The 25,581-nt window shown below is 39.9% G+C and overlaps 1 protein-coding gene across 3 annotated transcripts in view; it reads left to right on the top strand.

The window, feature by feature from the left end:
• Positions 1–22,846, top strand: part of LOC132128922 (rho GTPase-activating protein 39-like) — a 67,756-nt gene extending 44,910 nt beyond the window's left edge. For all 3 annotated transcript variants that reach the window (XM_059540325.1, XM_059540326.1, XM_059540327.1), the window contains 8 exons: positions 1,534–2,848; positions 10,284–10,917; positions 11,373–11,471; positions 18,227–18,300; positions 20,348–20,547; positions 21,291–21,382; positions 22,383–22,552; positions 22,628–22,846. In XM_059540325.1, coding sequence (XP_059396308.1) covers positions 1,534–2,848; positions 10,284–10,917; positions 11,373–11,471; positions 18,227–18,300; positions 20,348–20,547; positions 21,291–21,382; positions 22,383–22,552; positions 22,628–22,822 — 2,779 coding nt within the window. In that variant the 3' untranslated portion in view covers positions 22,823–22,846. The remainder of the gene's footprint in view (positions 1–1,533; positions 2,849–10,283; positions 10,918–11,372; positions 11,472–18,226; positions 18,301–20,347; positions 20,548–21,290; positions 21,383–22,382; positions 22,553–22,627) is intronic.
• Positions 22,847–25,581: the final 2,735 nt, after the last annotated feature.

Genomic DNA, 25,581 nt, shown 5'->3' with positions numbered 1-25,581 from the left:
AGTCGCTTGTATTGAGAATATATTTTTGCTCATATTTGGATCTTAATGGCTGCTTTGTTTCTTGTAATGTTGGTTCACAAGGCTGCACATGTTGTGTGGTTTGTTTAGAAGCGCTTATATAAAGTGGTTAGAAGTTCTTAAACTGATCCGATAGTTGCAGCATGTGTTGCTTGGACACTGAGAGCTGCGTTTCGTTTCGGTGGGTTTGTGGTGGCTAAGAAACTGCTAGTCTGGTGGAGTTCAGATTAGCCTGTGCACACAGAGTATCACTATAATCTGGATTAGTGGTTTGAGGTCTGAAGGTGGCTTACACTGCTAATCAGCCCAAGAAAACATCAGCTAATGTTGATTTTAAATTCTTGTGTGTTTGTGCAGGGGATGTGTATGGTTGCATATTGCTGTGTGTGTGTGTGTGTGTCTGCTCGTTGGTTGCAGGACATCACAGTGGCATTATACAGGATGCTTTAGAATTTCAAGTGTTTTGTTGCGTTTGCAGGAACGTGTGTTTGACATGCGTTTTTGCATGTGTGTTGGAACATAAGTGGTTTCTGTGTTTTAAACCTACACAAATCCACACAAACTGTATACAACTAATTGTGTGCACATGTACTTTTATGCAAGTGTACACACCAAATGTAAACTTTTAAGTCATGCATAAGTTCATTCCAGTTGTTCAGCATGTGTGTTTAGGTGAGAGATAAATGAATATAATTGTTATATGATGTCATGTATTGTTAGTATTATTTCACAATATTGTTAGTATTGTTTGTTAATTTTGTTGTAATATTTTGATAGTATCACTATAGCAGTCCATAGTGGATTCCTGTTTTTCCACTCTGCTGGAACACACTGTCTGTTCAACCTTTCCTGTTGTGTTTCTCGGACACACTCCACAGCAGTGGCCTGGATTGTGTGTGTGTGTGTCTGCACATTTTTGTTATTGCTTTGATTGAAATCGTTACAAGCAGTTCTCTGGTACGAAAACAATTTCCTTAGACTAAGAAATTTTAAAATTGTTGTTTCTTTACCTAAGGCTCAAACACATTGTTTAATCGTCTTTGTTTTTTATTTGCATGTATGAACTATTCTTTGAATGAAAATGAGAAAGAGGAAAGTACTATGCCAGCCTTGGCATCTCAACCACACATTCCTGTCTATTAGATATGGATAGATTTACAGAGAGGGTCATGTTTATCTCTCAAGTACCCACAGGATATTGCCAGATATGCTTGAAAGCAAGAAGTAACATTCTTGTTACATGATAATTGTTTTTAACTTCATATTACAAAATAATTAAATTGTAAAATGGACTTTGCGTGGTGTATGCACATTCACATTGTTGATTTTTTTATTATTTTTTTTCTCAGTAAAAATATTTCAATTGCATTTTCGCTGCTTTTTCAAATATTTGATACTCTTAAAGTACTCTCAAACAATTCCATTTTATTTTGGATTCTGTCTTCAAAAGCATCTACCTATGCAGACAGTAAAGAACAGTGCAGTATGTGTTAACAGTATTCTTTTGTGTTTCAGGTACTCCGCTCAAAGATGGCAGCCTGCTCCTGGATCCAAGGCTGCCATGTTGGTGAAAGTTAACAGCATTGGAAGAAACCAGTCTCTTGGTCCAACTACTGCCCACCAATTGCTCCACCTCAACCCCACCAACATTAGCACTTCACCCAAACCAGGTTACACAGCGCAACTTGACAGAACCGGTCTTCTCAGCAAAATGGCTGTTCCTGGAGACTCCAAGCAGGGTTACCACCTCAAAAAGGGGGATGCCAACATCTGTCTGGTTTTGCCCCCTTCTAACTCTTCCTCTTACTCTGCCCACCAGCACTCTGGTGCAGGTACATCTCGCCCCTCCTCTCCTCAATACGGAGCTACACCCTCAGCACCCATCTACGATGTACCTCCACCCATGGATCCCCCCATTTATGATGAACCCCCAGTGGAAATGGAAGTAGAAGGTGCGCACCACTTACACCGGGTTCCCTACTCCACCAGTCACAGCCTGCAGAGAGAAACCCAGCCTCCTAAACTCCTCCAGTTCCCCCATTCCAAACACATCTGCAGCTCCTCAGCTAGTGAGTACAGTCCGGCTGGCCGGGAGTGCATCAAACACATGGTGAATGTGGATGCAGCTGCATCCAAGCATCAGCCCCAAACGTCTAACCCTATCGAGGGGCCTTCAAATCCAGCCAGTCCTCAAATCCAGCCCCAGTCTCCAGTCTCTGCCCAGATTAAGAAGGAAGTGTCTCTGGAGAAGAAGCAATCATGGAGGCTGTTGGAGCCCCGCCACAGCCGTCAAAGCAGTCTTGCCTCTCAGGAGTACCCAGGCCCTTCTGCCGTCACATACCAGGACTCTGGCTACTCCACAGGGCCGTCCCCAAGTCTGAGAAGGAAGAACCGACGTCATGCAGCTCTGGGCACTGGGTCGGGTCGACCCGGGTCGGTGGGCAGCAGTGGGGAGTTAAATGCATTGAATGAGAAGCTAATCGCGGAAATGAGGGCGGTGGTAAATCGTTCCAATGCACTTCATGGAAGCAAGGCCAGTCTGGACACTGAGATGGGCTCAGAGGCCTCTGGAAGTACTGCCCGCTCCTTGATCAGTTCACTTAAAATGGGGGCAAGAGGGGGTGAATCGAGGGAGGATGTGACATCAAGTAACCGATCACTCTATAGGGGCGGGGGCAACAACCACGGTGATGTCGTATTGTCGGCACTGGTAACAGATGGTCTTGGAGGCCGGCAAAAAAGGACATATGAGAAAGTGGATTCGCTGGAGAAGATCATAACATCACAGACTAGCTTATCTTCCCCAGAACCACCAAGGTCACACTCACAGGTACCAATGCTTTTTACAGCTGTCCACTTGCTTATCCAGTGCAGCAACCTCCAGTCCACCAAATTTTACCTTTATTCCTTTTTTAAATCTCTTTTCTCCTCACATCCAATGGTCCCACTGTGTGAGTTCCTTGGAGTGGAAAACCAAAACAAGGCTTCCCATCCAGTCATTGTAGAAACTATGCAGGATATGGCGAGGCTTGGGGTTTCCTGAGCTGAAAGGTTTTGAATATTCCATTCTAGGGAGATTTACTTTTTCGGTCTGTCAATGTGTGTGTGTTGTGCTTAGATTAATAGGATTGTACGAGGGCCAGTTGTTGTTTTTCTCATGAAGAAAATGTGCAAGAATAAGGGGGGAAATGACACAGGTGTGTTTAGTGAGCAAGAGACTGGTGGATGGGGAGATGTAAAAGAGTCAAAAGTAAAAGATCAGCTGAAATGTGCGTGTATTTGATTGTTTGTTTGTGGAAGATATACATATGGGAATCTGGAAGCAAGTAGGTCAGTGTAGAGCTTGAGAACCAAATAACTTTTTCAGACTGTTGTCATGGATGACTGTATTTAATGTACTGTAGAGTATGTTTTATGTGGATGAACACATACTGGTCATAGCCTTTATTATTATGATATGTCCAAAGTATACTTGTTAATGTATGTGTACGCTAGTGTATGGGTAGAGTTGAATGTGTAGCCTTTCAAAGTAGACTCCATTTCATAGCATGTGCGAATGCAGGCAGTCGACATATACGCTCTAGAAAGGTTCAACGTAGTCCAGTATTTGTGCTCTTTGGTTTCCGTCTTTGTAGTTTAATTTTCTACTGTATAAGTGGCCTTGGACAGTGTTGCCAAACTGTGAAACAACTGATTAGTGCAAAACAAATTCAATGCGTATGTGCGGCCTGCAAAGACACGTTTACGTCACCCACAAAGTGGAAGGAGACACAAGCGCTGAGTCCGAAGTCGCATACTGCAAGGAGTCAGCAGTGTTTTGATTTGAGGGCACGGGCAAACATAAAGAGAACGTCGTGGCATGTGTCCATTGCAAGATAGAGCTGGCATACCACAACTAGGGCCCTGTGATTTCCGTGATGCAGAAAACGTGGAGGGAATTGCGGAATCCAGTCTTAAAAACGGAATTTACGCGGAATGACACGGAATTTGCCAAATTTTGAATGAATTAATCAAAAATAGGTCATTGCACTTACATCAAATCACGATATGGACTAATATCTGTAAATATTAAGCCAGAACAGACTATTTAAATATGAATCCTGCATGTTCTGCGTGTCTGTGTTAATGAATGGAGCAGAAGCCCGACTTCCTTTATTTACACACATTGAAGCGCGTGTGACGCTCCGGTGATTTCAGCGTCTGCTGTCTCACTAAATAACCCCTCTTTCACACCGCAAGCGTGAGCGGTGCGCGAGCAGCACATATTTTTTCGGCGTCCATGTTAATCAATGAGTGCATTCACACCGGGAGCAGGAGCAGCGCGTGAGCATCACCCCTCTTTCACACCGCAAGCGTAAAGCGGTGCGCAAGCAGCGCGTCCGCGCAACTACATCGTCACTGCAGCAGCAGACTCTCGCGAGTATTCACACTGGAAGCGTGTAACTACAGCATCACAGCAGCGGCTGCAAAGCGTGTTCAGCAGACAGTATAACCGTTTCAAACAATGGGTATAATTCTTTCAACATTTGTTTTTATAACAATACACCATACTTTCACCCAAAATGATTAATTAAAAAGTTTAAATGGGTAAATACATATTTGTTATACTTAATTTTCTTTTCTGGCATAATTGTTAAAACACTAGACATTGGCATTGTTGTTAAAACTCTTGACATGCTTATTCTGTGCATTTTGAGCACGTTTTGTGTTAAATCACATTTATTTTGTCCATCAAAAGTGTGCTTTCACTTTAATTGAGCGTGAGCAGCACAGCAAAAATAGACCGGATGCCGAAACCCCCGCTGCACTGCTGTTCACCCGACGCTCACCCTTGCGGTGTGAAAGAGGGGTAAGGACGTGAACACATGAACAACATCTCCAGAACTGCTCTGACAGTCACTTCATGAGCATTTGACCGTTTGATTTTAGTAAAACCATAGAGTAAAACTAGCGTCACATCACATACACAGAACTGTAAAGGTGCGTCAACCCGTCAAAATAAAAGTCCGGTTAAAGACTTTTGTTCAGCAGAATGTGAGCAAAATCAAACATTATTATAATTTTTTTAAGGTTTAATCACACAACATTTCTTCCATGTTTTATTTTTAATAGTAAATCCCCTTTGTTTACCAAAAAGTTAAGTTAATTTTCAATACTTAAAAGATAAATTAAATGAATGTTTTATGTGTTTTTTGTGCATCTCAGAAAATGGTTTATTTAAAAGCCCAACTGAATGGCACTTAAATGCACTTAATTCATCTGTCAACTTTCTTGTCATTGTTCACAGTACAAGTACAGACAGAGAAACAATGGGTAATAATTAAATGTTTATTTTTGATGTATGCATTGCATTCTATGCATTTAAAAAAATAAAAAAAAAAATTCTAAAAAAGGAAACTTAGTTGTTCATTTTAAGAGGCCTGTGACCGCACGTTCAACATGGACGTTAATACGCACAAACACAAACCGAGACTGTTTGGTGATACAAGAGTTTATTGAAATTATTGATCAGAGAGTGAACAAAATACCTACAACCCTCAGGCCACACTCTCCACTGCAGAAACAAACACAGACTACCTTCCATTACAAAGACATTCACATTTATACTGGTGGCCAGCACCATTACCACATGTGGAAGGACAAACTCACAGAAAACACTTTACACATGTTCCCTTAAATATACTGAGTCTGAAAGAAACATATTGGCATCATGTTCTACTTAATAAATCTACTTTGATGTTATTAATTCGTTCAAATTAAACAGGAAATAACAGCAACAACTCGGCCACGTTGCCCCTGAAACCCTCACGCTCAATTTAATACATGGTAGATTCCCACCCTAAGCGGAACCAATAATTCCTGCCATTGTTTCTTACCAGGACTCTAAAAATCACGGGACAAATGCTACACGGGAACAATACACATAGTTTACAGGTATTTCATTCACTCTCTGATCAATAATTACAATAAACTCTTGTATCACCAAACAGTCTCGGTGTGTGTTTGTGCGTATGTGTGCGTATTAACGTCCATATTGAACGTGCGGCCCCTCCGTGACCGCCACAAGACCCAGGAGTCTTATTTTCTCTTGCATAATTAATATTGCACTTTAATTAAGCAAAAACACATTTTATCCGATTACTCGATTAATCGATGGAATTTTTGGTAGAATACTCAATTACTTAAATATTCGATAGCTACAGCCCTAAACTGAAGTATACTGTACTTTGACCTTTACTACAACCAACAGTGCAGGAACTTGAGCAATTTCATCACGTCATTATGAACATACTTACAGACTCTGCGTTTGATAGCATTTAGCATTCGTGTTAATGCTGTTCATGAAGTTATTCCCACACGAGTGCTGGAAAAACTGGAACATGAATTAACCTTAAGTCTGTGCTCCACCAGAAACAACCTGTCTGTTTTAAAACATAACAGAAATACAAGCCCTGCTGCTATTTGCAGAAGAATTGAGAAAGCAAAACAGGGACCGGCCCAGTCCCCTCATTCACTCAGCCAGGTGTTGTGATTGTACGAGACAGTCGGCTCTTACAGCTTGCTGTGATTTGGCACATTCAGCTAATGTGTTTCGATGTGTGTGCTGACAGTTTCATTTGTCATTAGTGTAGTGCTCCACATGTGTTTTGGCTTCTCCTGGGAAGCATAAGTTGGTGGAGTTAATATTATGGATCTTAATACACTAGGAGAGGTGTATGATGATTTAAATGATCACATCTGTAAAAGTTTATCAAAATGATCTTTTTCTTTAAGTATTACATAGGTCCATGTTAATGTTAATGAATAGATGATGACGTTTATTTAAATATGGCCAAATTGAAAAATGTCAGATTTAACAAAAATAGAACTTTATCTGTATATTAGCCTATTCAGCCTCCTCTGTATGTCTTCTTGCCCTTTGGCTTTTTCTTCTTGCCTTCACATGCCTCATTACCTTCATCAGTCTTTTTCTCTCTCTCTCATACTTACATGTCTGATTAAAATACAACAATAAATGTAAAGGTTGTGAGGTTGGAAACATTGACTCAATGATTTGGTTCAGAGCAAGCTCATTACATCTTGATGGAGGCAGAACCTCACTAATGTCCAGACGCATGGAGAAACGCTTGATTCTTTAATTTAATATGACCACATTGTTAAATCTGTATCACTTCGGGCACAGTGTCACATTGACGTAATGCCAGGAGGTGCCAAGGCATGAAAGGAAATCCTTATTTTACGGGAATATACCACTAATGTAATGTGCTGGATATACAGTACAGACCAAAAGTTTGGACACACCTTCTCATTCAAAGAGTTTTCTTTATTTTCATGACTATGAAAATTGTAGAGTCACACTGAAGGCATCAAGGGCTATTTGACCAAGAAGGAGAGCGATGGGGTGCTGCGCCAGATGACCTGGCCTCCACAGTCACCGGACCTGAACCCAATCGAGATGGTTTAGGGGTGAGCTGGACCGCAGACAGAAGGCAAAAGGGCCAACAAGTGCTAAGCATCTCCCGGGGAACTTCTTCAAGACTGTTGGAAGACCATTTCAGGTGACGACCTCTTGAAGCTCATCAAGAGAATGCCAAGAGTGTGCAAAGCAGTAATCAAAGCAAAAGGTGGCTACTTTGAAGAACCTACAATATGACATATTTTCAGTTGTTTCACACTTTTTTGTTATGTATATAATTCCACATGTGTTAATACATAGTTTTGATGCCTTCAGTGTGAATCTACAATTTTCATAGTCATGAAAATAAAGAAAATTCTTTGAATGAGAAGGTGTGTCCAAACTTTTGGTCTGTACTGTATATGACACTGCATATACAGACAATGTCATGTTCGTAACCTGTCAGCTCTCGACTCTTTTTGTAACCTTAATAATGTCAGCATGATTGGGGTTGGTTGTGTCATATGCTTGGCTGACTCAAGAACCAAAGGTCGTACATTTCCCAAATTAAATTTCAATGTTTTTGTAGATTTGTATGCCCAACATTAAACTGTGGCACGGTGTGATATGATCACATTCACAATCTTATTAGCCATGATTCATTTATTCCACAAACGATGGTATCCAATTACAAGGTGGACATCCCTTATCACAGTTTGAGTAGTATTTGTCTGGTCATGTGATTTCAAAATGGCTGCCTCCATGAAGTGACCCACCTGTAAAACAGCTTTTAGTCTTTTTAAATGCCGCAATCAACTGCAAGCTCGGATACATTTTTTAATCCAACAGCAACATCAATCATAGAACCAATTCCTGGTCTACAATTTTTTTTTTTTTTTTTTTGCAATAATCCGTTATACTTGGATGTACAGTTTCATCTCAATAAATTAGAATGTTGTTTAAAAGTTCACTTATTTCAGTAATTCAACTCAAATTGTGAAACTCGTGTAATAAATTCAATGCACACAGACTGTGGTAAGTTGTCTTATTTAAATTTTAAGTAGTTTATAGTTATTTTAATTGTGATAATTTTTGTATCACATTTAACAAAAACCCACAAACTCCGACAAATTAGAATATGATGACATGCCAATCAGCTAATCAACTTAAAACACCTGCAAATGTTTCCTGAGCCTTCAGAATATCAGTTTGGTTCACTAGGCTACACAATCATAGGGAAGACTGCTGATCTGACAGTTGTCCAGAAGACAATCATTGACACCCAAAAGGCAAAAAGAAGCTGGCTGTTCACAGAGTGCTGTATCCAAGCATGTTAACAGAAAGTTGAGTGGAAGGAAAAAGAGTAGAAGAAAAAGATGCACAACCAACTGAGAGAACTGTAGCCTTATGAGGATTGTCAGGCAAAATCAATTCAAGAATTTGAGTGAACTTCACAAGGAATGGACTGAGGCTGGGGTCAAGGTATCAAGAGCCACCACACACAGACGTGTCGAGGAATTTGCTGAACCACAGACAACGTCAGAGGCGTCTTACCTGTGCTAAGGAGAAGAAGAACTGGACTGTTGCCCAGTGGTCCAAAGTCCTCTTTTCAGATGAGAGCAAGTTTTGTATTTCATTTGGAAACCAAGGTCCTAGAGTCTGGAGGAAGGATGGAGAAGCTCATAGCCCAAGTTGCTTGAAGTCCAGTGTTAAGTTTCCACAGTCTGTGATGATTTGAGGTGCAATGTCATCTGCTGGTGTTGGCCCATTGTGTTTTTTGAAAACCAAAGTCACTGAATCCGTTTACCAAGACATTTTGGAGCACTTAATGCTCCCTTCTGCTGACCAGCTTTTTGAAAATGCTGATTTCATTTTCCATCAGGATTTGGCACCTGCCAAACTGCCAAAAGCACCAAAAGTTGGTTAAATGTCCATGGTGTTGGTGTGCTTGACTGGCCAGCAAACTCACCAGATCTGAACCCCAGAGAGAATCTATGGCGTATTGTCAAGAGGAAGATGAGAAACAACAGACCAAACAGGCCACAGTCAAAGAAACCTGGGTTTCCAGATCACCTCAGCAGTGCCACAAACTGATCACCTCCATGCCACGCCGAATTAAGGCAGTAATTAAAGCAAAAGGAGCCCCTACCAAGTATTGAGTACATGTACATTAAATGAACATACTATACAGAAGGCCAACAATTCACTTAAAAAAATTTTTTTATTGGTCTTATGAAGTATTCTAATTAGTTGTGAATTGGTGGGTTTTTGTTAAATGTGAGCCAAAATCATCACAATTAAAATAACCAAAGACTTAAACTAATTCAGTCTATTCATTGAATTTATTTAATACACGAGTTTCACAATTTGAGTTGAATTACTGAAATAATTGAACTGACATTCTAATTTATTGAGATGCACCTGCATGCTACAATATGAAAGAAACACATTTTTAGAAATACTATTGATTTATATGTGTGTATGTGAATATTTTTACATGAGAATAAACTACATTAAATTCGGTCATCAAATTAATTTTATTAGTTTAAAAGAAATAGGGTAGGGGGGTTTAGAGCATTAATGAATTGGAAAAGAGGGAGAAAGGAGGAGAAAGAAGAGAGGAGGCAGTAATGTTTGAAGTTAGGATGTGATTTCCATATTGGGTCACCTATTTAGGGAGTGAGCGTAATCTATGTGAGGGTTTCCAAATATCTGCATGGAAAGTAAGTAAGCCAATCAGCTGCAACCTACGCAACACACACACTCAGATTCAAGTTCCTGCGGCAGTCATGATGGTGCAAATAAATGCTAGAACAGCTGCATCCGTACTGACATCTTTCTGTTTCTCAATCTCTCTTTTTGTGTCCAGACAGGAACACTGGAATCCAAAACTCAGCAGGACGTCTCGCCCCAGGACTGTGACCATGGCAGAGCGGGTCGCGGAACTGCCCACCTCAGCCATAAAAACAACAACAACAGTCCCCCTCCTTCCGTTGGCAGCGCAGGTTCTGGTTACCAGTACCCATACACCACTCTCTGCAAACCTACACCTGACGCCAACATGGAGGACTGGGCCAGCAAGAACCTTAACCAGCACACACAGGGCCTGTTTCGCCGGCGCGTCTCCATTGCTAATATGCTCTCGTGGAACCGTGGCTCCATTAAGAAACCCATGCTGATCACCAGCGACCGGTCTGTCAAAAAGGAAGCCTGCGAGATATTCAAGCTGGTCCAAGCCTACATGGGCGACAGGCCGGCCAGGTTGGACAAACGCCACGCAGCCCTTCAGGTGGTCACGAAGTGCTGGGGGATGCAAGGCTTGAGGGATGAACTGTACGTGCAGTTGGTGCGACAAACCACCAGAAACCTGAGTTTGAGGAGTTTGGAGGCAGGCTGGGAGATGATGGCCATCAGCCTAGCGTTCTTCTCACCTTCGCCCAAGTTTAGGTGCTACTTGGAAGGTTACATCCAGCGACACCTTGAGCCCATTAATGATAAGAAAAGTAAGTCATTTCAAATATTTATTATAGATAAATGCAACTTGGTCTGAGGTTTTATGTCTAATGCAGTTTCATTCATACATTTATAAGTGTCCAAATACTTAAGCCAAATAGGGCCAGTGTATGTCTTGGATAGTCTAGTGTTTTTGTTTGTGGGATAGGGAAAGGACACACACAGGGGAGTGTTTATATTTTAGGCTGTCCCATATGGATTCAAAGCCTGATACACTTATATACATACAAACAGAGCAGGCCAATATTGGTTACAATGCTAAAAAGGTTATGGCATTGTGCCTACCCAAACAGGATGTAACACTGCGTAGGAGAGAAAAATAAATCGCAGGGGTTACTGCAGGTCAGATGTTACAGGTCATGGAACAAAAAAAGTCATCTATTGTTCAGGCAGACTGTCGGAGCATATGAGTGTTCACAATTAACAGTTTTATTGTATCTGACAGTACTGCAGCACATCATGGAGCAGCAGGACATAAAAAACAAGAAAAATTCCAAATCCAGGAAGAAGAGGAGACAGAACAATGAGGAAGAAGAGGATAAAGGTGAGTCATTTGCAAAGACAGGAACACATGCGTACATCTATCTATCTATCTATCTATCTATCTATCTATCTATCTATCTATCTATCTATCTATCTATCTATCTATCTATCTATCTATCTATCTGTCTGTCTGTCTGTCTGTCTGTCTGTCTGTCTGTCTGTCTGTCTTGTCATTTGTTCATTTGTAGTGTTGTCAAGATACCGAAATTATTGTTTCGATACCTAGTCAAGAATTGCGATTTCGATACTTTTTCTATACTTTTCCTGAAAAGGAAAAAAATACCCTCTCAAATATCATTGCTGTGCTTTATTTTAAAACACGGACAACATTCTAATCATATAACACACTAATAAATGAACATATGAACAGCAGATATATTAAACATTTGAACAAAATATGAAATATTAAAATATTAAAAATAAATTAGAGCAGTGACATTCAAGGTAAAGAAAGAATAAATTTAGCAGCATTATCTCAGTTATCATAAGAAACATAAGAGTAATACATTTATCTTGATTCTGAACTTTGAATAGAAATATGAACAGCGATTATATTAAACAATGTTTCTGAACTCAGAAGATTAAATGTCAAAAGATTAATAATATAAATTTAAGCAATGGCATTCAAGTAAAAAAAAAAAAGCAAATAAAATTTAGCAGCAATATCTCAGATATTGTAACTTATTCTGTCAGTTGTGCAACCTTTTCTTTCAGAGGAGAAAACTCAGCCAGTGAGCTTTGTTGAGCATCATCTTTTTCTACCAGTCGTGGACGGGCGTCCACAGTATCACTTGTGCTCGCACATGCAGCCTAGTGATGCGCGGGTCGGGGTTTTGTCCAACCCGCGGGTCCCGCTTTTATGAAATTATTTGGCCCGCCCCAGCCTGCAAATATAGTAACATTTCTTTATCCGCTCCGCGCATCTGGGGCATAATGGAAGATACGTTGCTACTTAGACCTTCTTATCTTATCTTATCAAAGACGCTAATAAAATATGAAAATATATATTCCAAATATTTAATAAAGGCTATATGAAATTGCCCTAGTGATGGTTCGTCCGTGAACGAATCTTTTAGGTGAACAAATCGTTCTCGTTCAGGTAATCCACTGACTCATATTTCTCGTTCACTGAAGTTCCTCCCTCCACAGCAGCGCGCGAGCGAGGCGCTATTAGCAGCGCATGCGCAGCTCGTGAACTGCTCTGTGAACTGTTTCATCCTGTCAAAGAGTTACTCAAGATGTGACTGAGCATGTGACTTGTTGAATGTAGTGAACGAATCCGCCCTTCACTGAACGAGATCGAGAGATATTCTCATTCGTGAACGAGTCGAATGAACTGATACATCTCGTTCATGAATGAAATTAATGAGTATACAGGGTCAGTGAGCCAAGCATGTAAATCTCAATCAGCAGATACAAAGCGCAGTTATAGGTGCTGTGCAGATACGCTCGTTTTCATATTTAGCAAACAGAACATAACTCCACGTTTAATCCCCGATTAATGTGAATATTATATATTAACTGTCTGACCAAACAATTAAAATGTTAATTATGCAAGAAAACCTTGTGCATTGTTCATCTGAACAACTTATTTAAACTATTTAATGCGATTATGCATACTTTTTAGTAAAGCCAAATCAGTTTAGTAAAGCCACGAATGCACTGTGCAACACTATTCGTTTGTTCGTTCTATAACGAGGTAACACATTTGGCTGAGGAGGGAGAGTATTAATGACGCAGTGGGTCTGCTGGTGGAGGAGGACCACTCAGAGAGAGAGCAGCTGGTTGAACACAGAAGGGGAGTATCCCCTTCCCCTCTCGCTCTCTCACTCTCTCTTTTTAAAGATTAAAGCTTTGAGCAACAAGACGTTCTGCGAGTCCCACGCTTCCCTGGCCCGCATCCAGACTGCGCAGGCAAAGAGAGATAGAGTATGTGGGTTGAGAGGCAACAAAGATCCTGAGAACATCTTTCAGTCTTGAAGCGAGAGTGATAGGAGATGGAGAGAGAAAGAAGAACAGGCAAATTGAGACCAAAAAAAAAAAAACCGTAGAACGGGACATTTTGATCAGGTTACACCCTCAGTGGCTGCCATCCAACTTAACCCTCAGCTAGTTCTTTTATCTCTCTTCTATATCCCTCTCGCACAGTGAGTCTTTCTCAAGAGCCCCGCTCCAAAACAAAGAGTTTGACGAGACAGCTCTGCGTGGGCTCTTAATAATGCAGTTCCAGCATGGCCTCGGTTAATTACACTGTGCGCTGACTTCACAGGGGCAGTGACACAAGACATGTGCTCACTACACTATCACCAGTTAAGTAAAGACCACTGCCACTGTTTGAGGCGGAAGTGCAAGGCTAAAATGAACTCATTGTCCAGATACAATATCATTTAGTACTGAATACTTATTACAGAGGCAGCACATCTGGAGCAACCTGGAGTGTTATACTTCATGACTTTTATACATCATTGTGACTTCATCAATTCAGTATCCATCCTCCATTAATCACTTTAATTGTTGCATAAAGCAACAACAACATTACCACATTACAGATGCACTCCTTTAGATTCAGTGTTTGATTTCCGTTGGACTGCAGCAGACTAGGTTTCATGTGCCACTGTCTTAAGATCAACAATATTATGATCTTTGAACTTCATGGTCAAGATTACAGGATTTGTGGGAGGACTTATGGTGGCATCATTGTTTGTACGAGTGATGAGTTGCAGTTAAGCCAGAAAAAGAGTGGCCTTTCAAATCCCAGCGTCATGTTGTTGTGGGTCTAGTGGATGGAAAGTACAAAAGAAACAAATTCACTTGTCTCACACTGCGTTCACTAAACACAGTGTTCATTTGTCTCATGAGCTGACTGAAGTGCCGCCGGTTTAAGCATTGTTGGAGTGGAGCTTTCCATGTGACACCTCTGCACCTTCCCGCTCTCTGACTGGATGCTGGGAATGTTCTGGAACGGCAGAAGGAATGTGGCTTTACTGTTGCAGGGCCTCAGCAGCTGTCTACCAGCACCATGTGCCCCCAGAGATGGCATTGTGGGAAGAGGAGGCCCTTTTGAAACAGAATAAAAACTCTCAGTGGATTTTATTATGTAATGTGGCACTGGTTTTCTTTTCTTTTTTCTATTTTGTAAGGCTTTTTTACTCTTTCCCTCTTGTTTCGGGATGTTTTGTGTGGGTGTGGCTTCCTCCTGCCTCCTATTAGACGTGCATTGTTGGGGGAAAAAACTGTATGGGCTAAAAGGACTGCAGTGACAACGCTGGTACTATTTGTATGCAAAACAGCCCTCGTATCAGCTCATTTCCTTTCTCACAGTAACTGCTGAAGTGTCCAAACTGTCATTTTTTTATCTTTAAGAGGTCGATGCTAAAATTATTTAACTGAAGATGAGAAGCAGCACACATTAATAAATGAGTCCAAGAGTATACGTGATGAAAGAAAGAGGAATAACCTTAATAAACGACAGTATGGTGTGATGGTCAAAGAACAGAGGTAATGGCCACACATTAGGGGTGTAAAGGTACGCAAAAATCATGGTTCGGTACGTACCTCGGATTTAAAGTCACGGTTCGGTTCATTTTCGGTACAGTAAGGGAAAGAAATGCAAACATTAAACTGCAGGTTGTTTATTACTATAAACTTTTTTTAATAATTTGTTTACACTTTTTAAAAATATTTTTTAATAAAATATATATAAAATAAAAAAAGAATAAGAAATAAAATACTGCTGCAAAGTTCTCCACTAAATAAAAAACTCTGTCTCAAACCAATATCATATAATAAAATATAATGAAAAATATAAATAAATAACTATGATTACAGTGCAGCATTACCAATCCCAGCTTGTAGGCCTGCTCCTATTTAAAAAATATATATAACTTTTCCAAAGTGTGAAGTGCAGCATCAACAGTTTCAGTTTTTAGACCTGCTCAGATTTCATTATTGCGTTGGACCGATCGGAATTAAGAGCAAAGTTCTGTTTAAATGCCGACGGGAGCTGCGTTTGAATCACAATCGTTTTTCCCTAGTTGTAGTGATGTTCACACTCGCGTGATGCCTTTTGAAAACCTTAGGCCGGTGACACACTGGCATATTGCACCTGTCAAACACCGTCAATACTGTTGACAGTGTCCTTTATCAGTAGGCTTTATATTTATGCTCAACATGAAATATAGATCTTGTTGTCGTGAAGCCAAGATCCTGGTCTGTTGGCGGTCTCCCTCTATGTCACCTACAGTAGCAGCAGCACGCCAGCGCCGCGTCAGGCACGATTCTGGTGTGTAAAGACACAGAAAACGCGAGGCAGCCGTCACGCTCCTGACACACAGCAGAAACGCCACGCTCACGCCACGCAGCAGTGTGTCCCCGGCCTTAGAATCAGCTGAAGGCGGGATTTGCGCTGAACGCGGAGACTTCTGCCACTTAATATGTTCGTTTGGAAACACGAAAATGTACTTATGTTCCGCACACACAATATTGCATTCGTTCATTCGGTACACACTTGCACCGTACCGAAAGCCCTGTACCGAGTACACGTACCGTTACACCCCTACCACATATATGTGTATATATATACATTCTGCCATTCAGAAGTTTAGGGTCTGTAAGAGTTTTTAATAGCTTTAAAAGACGTCTCTTATGTTCATCAAGGCTGCATTTAATTGACCAACTTACAGTGAAAACAGTGATATGTAAAAATTTTATTAGAATTAAAAAAACTGTTTTCTGTTGGAATATATTTGATCTTGTCATTTATTCCTGTGATGCAAAGCTGAATTTTCAGCACTACTCCAGTGTTCAGTGTCACGTGATCCTTCAGAAATCATCCCGATATGCTGATTTGCTGCTCAAGAAATAAATCAGGATACATTTAATTTAATGCATCCTTGCTGAATAAAATGATTCATTTCAAGGAATCATACAGACCCCAAACGTTTGAACGGTGTATCATTCCCGTGTTATAAATTCACTGATTTTATTCCTACTTACCAAAACTGACCTCTATAATGCTGAGTGATAGAGATATGGGGACTGATGAAAAGATGAAGGGAAGAGGGTCATACATCAGGAAATGTAAGAATAAACACCTCAGAGGGAAAGAACAGTTTATAGAACAGCTGTAAAATAGAGGCTGTGTCACAGAGAAGTGAGAAGCATCTGACCTGCTCGTCTAACACGAGTTTACAGCTCCATACACACAAGAGCTATAAATCTCACCATCTCTGTGATTCACAGACTGTGCCCGATGGCAATAGACTTGTTCTTATTAGGTCTGATTTTGGGAAACTTTGACGACAGTGTGCGTTTATCTGTTTTATGAGGGTTATCTTCAGACATTTAACTGAAAGAAACATCATTTGTCTACATGTGGACTAGTTTTTTTTTTAGTTAAAAAAGACATCACTTGCCGTTTCTTCGTAATTATTAGTGAAAATAATCTTACACTGAATATCTTTTTCTCCATATTTGATGATGCGCTAGTATAATACACATTCAGATGGTTTCTCCAGCAATTCAGTATGCAAATTTTATAGATATGCCCATTTCACTTGACTGCATAATCCGTCATGTTAATCATGAAAACATAGCTTTTGGTTCGGACACTCATTCAGGACGTCTTATCAAAGGTTTTTGAACGTTGCATAGAGTTCACAAGATATTTCAGCTGCTAAATTAAAGAAAAAATGCTATTTTTTGTTTTCATAGTCACCTTGTTTGACTGAGAATTTAGTCTTTTTATATTTTTACCGTCAACATTTTTGGGACTCCCTCTTCCCCTCCGGATGTTTGTCTGAGCGTGTGAGTAATGGCTGTGAAGAGCCCTGAAGCCTCTCTGTGTCGGTTCTTACTGTCTCTCAGGCTTCAGCTCAGCCCAGTCAAACCTCCGTCACCTGTTCGCTGTAAATCTCTTTCAGACCCGTGTAACCACATAAGGTTGTTCAGCCAAAGAATGAGTCACGTTCCCAAGAAGAAACAAGGGAGGGAAGCGCTGTGAGAGTGAGTTTAATAAAACCAGTGTAGTTCCTAGAGGTCAGTGCTTATTAGCCAGAGTCACTAGTAGCTGTATCGCTTTCACTTTTAATATCAGTCAGTGTGAGCCATATTTCATGGATGACAGAATCCTGTAGAGCTTTAAATGCTGCTTTCCAGTCAGTTGTTCCTATAACAGTTAAACTTCACGCCTCATGCACCTTGTAGCTGTGAGGAAACGTTCACATCTCACTCGAAATGTTCACTTCCAGCATTCTCTCAGCAGTAGTTGGTCAGGTTCTGGATTGACTAGTAGCTACTTGCACAGCGCTTATGCCTCAGCGGTCTGTGTTTCTGTGTTTGATCTCGTGTTTTTAACTGGATTGGTTGAGTATCTGTGAAATGTTGTTGCTTGTGTTATTTCCATTTTGTGAGAGTAAAAACAACGCAGTCGAATTTAAGAAAAGCTTCGGATTGGGAAAAACTCTTGGAATGCCTGCGAAATCATATTACGCCACTGCCACCCAAAGCCTTTCTCTTTCATAACATGCTCTGAAACTGTAGAAAATGAGTGGAGTGGTTTGGCTTTGTTTCTAAAGACTTCTTTATTTATAAATCTCTTAGGAAAGAACTTTATGCTTGGGACTTTGATACAAGTCACAAGGCACATTCATAAGCCAAACTGAAAAAACCTGGCATTGGGTCACTCAGTGGTCAATTATGTCATTTCCTTTCAGAGTTCTGTCAGTGGTCAGTAATACTGCATATTGTCTTTGACAGGTCTTCCCATCAGCACTTACGCAAAGTACTGCTACCGAAAGCTGCAAAAAGTGGCCATTACTGGGGGCAAGAAGGTAAGAGTTGTTTTTTTTTCATGGAAAAATTGGTGTTTTTCTGCTCATTTCCCTATTTTTAGATTTTATTTACATTTACTGACAACTTCCACTTAAAGTAAATTTGCAAAGACACAAGTAAATACTAATAACTCTTTTTAAAGTCATCTTTAGCTGATCTCCAAATTAAATATCCATTTTTTTCATACTGTACATTATAATGTGACGCCTAAATTCACTTATAGCGTTTCAAATGATTTTAGTTTTTAGTGTTTATTTGATTTATTTAGAGTTTCTTTCTTCTGTTCAACATAAAATATATTTTGAAGGATGTTTCATTTTTAATAGGCAGGCTACGGTTCTTCTTCAATTCTTGATGGCAGCATCAGCTCTAAACATGCTCAGTGTCTCTCTGTCTAAAATTGGACGATTCCGTCATGTGATGTCAAATGTAATTAAAAACAGTTTTTCCTGGGAGTATAGTTTGTTTATAGATCGTACCCAGGAGTCTCCGAATGGTCAATAGAAGCAGTATATGGTGCAGCAGCTGTCTAAAATTGGTCACATCTGTGAGCAATCACAGCACACACCGTGAGAATTACTAATCCACTAACCCAAACTAAGAAGAAAAGGTTACAGCAACCCCTCAGGCCCCTCTGTAAGCCTTGTCCATGAGTTACGTCCATGCACACGCTTCACTGCTAACAGCACTGGCATTGGAAGAAGCTGTTTCCCTCCCTGTTTGTCCTTTCAGCAGTCAGTCCCACCCTGTAATCAGTCATCCCACCTCTGTCTCCAGCGTTTTTACTGGGTGGGCTATTTTTAGTGTTATCCCGCTTAGCGCTGATCTTTCATATTGTGTTACAGCTGAGATGGTGTCCGTCTGTTCCACATAGTTACGAGGGAAACACTTGGTCAGATCCACAGATGTTTCATGTGTCAGTGGAGGGTTGACATTCAAAACGTCAGAACTTCTGTTTTGTGCTGGAACAGTTCAGGCAAACATGAGGATTCTGCCATCATTCATCCTCATGTTTTTCTTTCTTTTCTCCACGCAAAGGATGCATATGAGCACAGACAAACATAACATAAAAGTTCAAAACACTAGAAAAGTAGTTTGGATGATATTAACATTCTGGTCAATGCCAATATGCTGATAATTATATTCATTTTCAGATAACTGATAAATATCCAATATTAAAATAATGTACTATTTTTGTCTGAATAAATAATACATAATACTTTAAAAACGAAAAAAAAAAACATTTGTTTTAAGTGTTACAAGTGAATTAAGACATCATTGCATTTATAATGTGTGAAAAATAGATATTCATTTTGAGATTTACAAAAATTACATTTAACAGAGTTGATAAATTATTGAGTGATTAGCTTTAAGTGAATGATAGCAAATGTGATGTACGTGTAAAAATAAAATGTGCTGTTAAATATACAACACCGGGCTGATACTAAGAAAAAAAAACTAAAGTTAAAATTTGTGTTTTTTTTTTTTTTTAAGAAATGAATACGTTTTATTCAGCGAGGATGTATTTATTTGATGAAAAGTGCCTAAAAACACTGTATATATTTCAAATAAATGAAACTTCCTGTTCATTAAATAATCCTGAAAATAAAAAGTATCATGGTTTACACAAATATATGAAGCAGCAGTTTTCAGCATTGATAAAAATAACAAATGTTTCTTGAACAGCAAATCAGCATATCAGAATGATTTCTGAAGGATCATGTGACACTGAAGACTGTAGTCATGATGCTGAAAATTCAGCTTTGATAGTAGAAATGAACTGCATTGTAAAATACATTAAATTAGAAAACACAATTTCACAATATTTCACAATATTACTATTTTTACTGTATTTTGATCACATAAATGCAGCCTCAAGAGGCTTCTTTCAGAAACATTTAAAAAAATTCACCCCCTCCCCAAACTTCGTAGTGAACTGATAAGAGTTATATTGTTCATAGAGTCGATACAATGTGATATCACTACATTTGATCTCTTTTGTTCAAATTGACAAAGTATGTACTTCATCTCTTGTTCTGTCTGTAGGGTCTGAAGAAGCCCACTCTGGAGGAGATTGATCACAGTCGGAACGCCATCGTGACCCCGTCTCTGTTCGGCAGCGCTCTGGAGGAGATCATGGAGAGGCAGAGTGAGCTCTTCCCCGAGAGGAAACTGCCCTGGGCGCAGGTGCAGCTCTCTCAGTATGTGCTGGCCCTGGGTGGAGCCCAGACCGAGGGCATCTTCAGGTGGGACACAGAAACAAGAAGTGTTTTATATCTAGCAAATTATAATGTCATTCAGGCTAACTGTTAAGCTACACGGCTCATCCCTCCTTCAACATCCCTCTTCATCCATTAAATATTGTGCATGAGGCTCATCTTGTCATCATGTCGACTTCTGTGGGAAGTTGTGGCCCAGTGGTTAGAGAGTATATCTCCTAACCCTAAGGTTGTGGGTTCGAGTCTCGGACCGGCAATACCATGACTTAGGTGTCCTTGAGCAAGGCATCAAACCCCCAACTGCTCCCCAGGCGGTGCAGGATAAATGGCTGCCCACTGCTCCGGGTGTGTGTGTTCATGATGTGTGTGTGTTCACTGCTGTGTGTGTGTGTGTGTGTGTGAACTTTGGATGGGTTAAATGCAGAGCACGAATTCTGAGTATGGGTCACCATCTTAAGCCTGTCACATTGGCTCCACCTTGTGGTCAAGTGATCCAGCACACTATTCCTAGCCTGGTCCCACATGGATCATGTGCTTTTTGTGTGTGCATGTCCATATGCTCCTCAAGAATTAAGGGTGTCCAATTTGTCATTTTATGATTCAGTAGGCCCCTTCATTGCTACAGTGTGGAGCACAAGGGCTGAGGGTAGTATTTAGGACAGGGTCTTAGTGCTATTGAGGTGTCCGAACACTTCTGAGCATTAAATGAGCGAAACAGAATATGTGTATCATAAGCAGTCTTGGCTGAAGCGGTTGTCTTTATCCTGCAGAGTCCCGGGGGATATTGATGAGGTGAATGCTCTCAAGCTACAGGTGGACCAGTGGAAACTTCCAGACAACCTCTCTGATCCCAGTGTCCCTGGTGAGAACATCAAACATTCACATTTATATCTCAAACAGCACTGACATAGAGAAAGTGTGCATCTGTGAGACCTATAGACCTGAGGTTTTCATTCTGCTTGATTTGAAGGCCCCATGTTGTCCGCTATATCCCCAAATATGTGGGTTATTATACAGTATATTCTGTATTTTTACTATAGTTATGACAAAACAGTTTGTTTCCGTGCTTCTTCTTTGGAGAAACCAGGGTTATTGCTCTATTAAATGCATTTTGTGATTCCAGAAGTTTTACAAACCATTGTTATTGACATGGAAAATGTGAATTTTTTTTTTTTTAGCATTTTAATTTAGATTTTTAATATTATGTTAATAATATGTATTAACATATTAATATAATAATTACAATTAATATTTATAATTTATGAATTGAATACTCATGCAGCCCCCTGGTTGAGATCCACTGATTTAGACCGAGTATTTAATGTGTTACTTTAGCTAGTTTAGTTACTTTTACATTTTTAGTTTCTGGTGATTGTTGTAGAAGGGGGATAACTGTTCAGTCTACAAAATACTGAAAATATGTCTTTCCACAAACTTCAAGCTAACAAAAAATATTGCCTGTTTTGTCCTTGATAGCCTGATAGCTTTTTAGTATCTATTATACTGATAAAAGTGGATGAATTATAGCAGATATACAGTATGCATTAAATATTTAGTCTTTCTCTTCATGGAAAACAAACCAAAAATAATGGGCACATGTTTCAAATACTCTCTAGAATGAAAACAATCCGCTCACACTAATAACACCTGTCACTGGTTATTAATAACAAGTAGCAATTTAGGGTTTCGCTTTGAAATTTGAATACAGTTTGTTGATTTGTTGCTCCAACAGTGTTTCTAAAAGAACTAGAAAAGAAGATTGTTCATCAAACCATTTCTTAGGGTCTTTAAAGATCTGCATATCTTTGTGTGATACTGTGAATATTGGATGTAGCGCCTCTCTCTGTCTGTCTCTGTGTCAGCGTCTCTGTTGAAGCTGTGGTACAGAGAGCTGGAGGAGCCGGTGATTCCTCAGAGCTTCTATAAGCAGTGCATCAGTCACTATGAAGATCCCGACGCAGCCATCAGTGTGGTTCAGTCGCTCCCGGAGCTCAACAGACTCGTGCTCTGCTACTTCATCAACTTCTTACAGGTAATGTCCTGCCATGTGAACACAACCCTGCGGTGAAATACACAATGACAGCACTGAATCTTTCTCTCATGCCAGGTCTTTGCTCAGCCGGTGAATGTGAGTAGGACTAAGATGGATGTGAATAATTTGGCGATGGTCATGGCTCCAAACTGTCTGCGCTGTCAGTCTGATGATCCTCGAGTCATCTTTGAAAACACGCGGAAAGAGATGTCCTTCCTCCGCATACTCATCGTCCACTTGGACACCAGCTTCATCAAGGGCTTAATCTGAGAGTTATTCGTTATTTTGCGGCATCTGAGTCATTTGAGTGAATCATCCAGGAGATAGATGATGGGAATCAGGATGTTCTTCCGTTCAGAGAATCCTCTTTAAGCATCATAATATTAGTTCGGACAATGTCTAAACTAATCCAGCTTTGGCTCAATGTGAATCATCCAGACTCTTATGACTCTTGTTGAAGCCAGACATTATTTGAACTGAATCAATTGACTCCATAAGAAAACAAATGCACGAGGTTTGTCTTTTGTATTGATTAGCAGGGAAATACATCCATTGGACAATCATAATCGTAATAACACGCATGCAATATGACCTGCAGTGTATTTCCTTAATTTAATATGGTATGAGTGTTCTGATTATTTGATAGGAACTGTTTGTAAGATAAAGTATGAGTGCGGGGAGAATTACTGGCTTCAGTTTATGTTTGCACGGCTGAGCGTAAGCAAGAAATGCTGAATTAATGTTGCAGAGCTGTGGACCACAAAGACAGCTCTGAAATACTTCACATGGTGGTGAGAGCTTGAGGTCTGGTGCCTTACATGAGAACGATCACTGATGTATAAGATGAATAAGTGCACATGAACAAAAACACACCCTCCATGTTTCTGACTCCAAATGAACTGGTACAATCTGTCCCTCACAGTACTTTTCCCAGTCGTCCAATTTGGAAATAGAAGATTAAACTTCCAGATGTGGTTTGGCTACATCAGAGATGATAATGCAGAACTAAACTGTAGAAAACTGAACCAGGAACCAGATTGGAACCAGGAACTGTTCCTCTCCCAAGATTTCAGTTAATCCAGCAGCTCCCACATCAGTGGATGGCCAAGAATCTTACATTTCATATTTGCCCACAATGCCCAGGCTGAATAAAGAGGAGACTTAGGGCAGAACCATACTCTAAAAGTACTAAGTATGCAAATACAAAAACACACCAAGACATTCATACTGTTTCTGTTCCACTAATATTACTAAAAGCAATTAAAAAGACTAAGTAATTTTCCTTAAACACCTCTCCCATAGGTCATTGGTCAAATAGACGAATAGCTCCACCCCAAACTCACGCCATTGGTTGAGCTGTTGCCATGTCAGCCTAGTAGTCTAAATGTTTAAACAACATGTTTACATTTTTCAGGGGAATCAAATTACAAATGACTTGCATATAGTTGTTGCTGCATTATTTTGGGATATAGGAAAGTACGTAAACCTTGACGAGGAGTTTTGCGTTACTGTGGCCATACTGAATTTACTCGAAGTGGAGATATATACCCTTTATATAACCCTCTACCCTCATTCACTATTTCCTAAATTAGTCCACTGATATAGTTCACTTGAAGAAGTGAATGAGCTGGAAGCGGAGTTCAGTTGGCGCTACACTAACAATGAATGGGTGTATACTAGTGGTTAGCCATTGAGCAAGCCACTTGTTGTTACAGGCCTTCACATCAACACTTACAGCATCTGAACATGTGGAAATCACAGTCCATTCTTCATCCTTTACTCAAAACTGAATTTCCTTGATTCATCTCTGATTTTCAATCAATCACATTTCCTATTGATATAATGTGGGATCCCCCAATAGCTGACTGGTCGTTGTGTTCATAAAGCTCAATGGTGAAAGTAAATGAGCCCCTTCCTTGTTGCACTTCCCCCTCAATTCCTTTGGCTTCCTGTGGGTCTGTGTCATCTCTGCAGAGACTGATACTCCTCCTGCACTCTTACTGTAAATGAGTTCGTCTTATTTTTTTGCTCTCTGCGTGAGAAGACAGCAGTGAATTATGGATGTGTGTTTAAATTTGCATAGTTTCATAAAGAACTCTGAAATAAAATTTGTAAATTTGTATAATTGTACAAAAGTGGTTGTGAGTTTCACTTCTTTGATTTGTCTGGGCCTTTCCACACACAACATGCACAGAGCAAGAGTTTCCCAGGTGCTTAAATGCAAAAACCTCAGTCCTACAGACTATCTTTTTTTTCATATCATACTGTACATTTCTTCAGTTTAGCACAAATTGAATGCAATGATTGGCTCATCTGCTGCTTAGTTTGAGGTATAATAAAATATACGGACTAGTTTCATATCATACAATGTCACTTTATTGTAAAGAGAGAGAGAGAGAGAGAGAGAGAGAGAATTATTTTAGATTACATTTGATTAATAATACCCGTGAGAGCATCTGTAAGCTTCTTAGACAAAGGTACAGAATTGGAAAAGCTACTTTGCTACTGACCTCTTGTGGCAAAGTCAGTGCAGTGTAACATGATGCGAACTAATGTAATGAAGCTTCTGTCATATTCTGAAAACAATACCAAATCTCAAACAAAAATACTTTAAGAAAGGCCACATGTATAACCAAGTTTAAAAAAAATAAAAAATCTTGAGATCTGCACATTTATACTCGTTTCCACATGGGGATGATCTGTCAAAGAGCAACGCTGTTCTTTCAGTGTCTGGTGTCTTCCTCGGCTCTTACCTGTCAGTCCTTGTCTTTGCTCAGTCTGGGTAGTCTAATCATAATCATGTATGAAGTGTGTCATGCATTCTCATCAAATGTTTGGAGGTTTGATCAAACACACCTTCTCCTTGGTCTTTAAATATGACTGATACTCACAGAATTATGAGGACACCGGGACAAACGGCATTTTAATCAGGCATTTTGGGGAAACGATGAGAAAGTATAGACCAATATTCCTATGAAATATGAGATATTCTTATGAAAATGTTGCCAAGTTACTATTCCTATTATTAC

The sequence above is a fragment of the Carassius carassius genome, chromosome 46 (assembly GCF_963082965.1).
Source record: "Carassius carassius chromosome 46, fCarCar2.1, whole genome shotgun sequence".
NCBI classification, from domain to species: Eukaryota; Metazoa; Chordata; class Actinopteri; order Cypriniformes; family Cyprinidae; genus Carassius; species Carassius carassius.
Note: the sequence above shows the minus strand (reverse complement) of the source record. Positions and strands in the feature narration are given on the sequence as shown.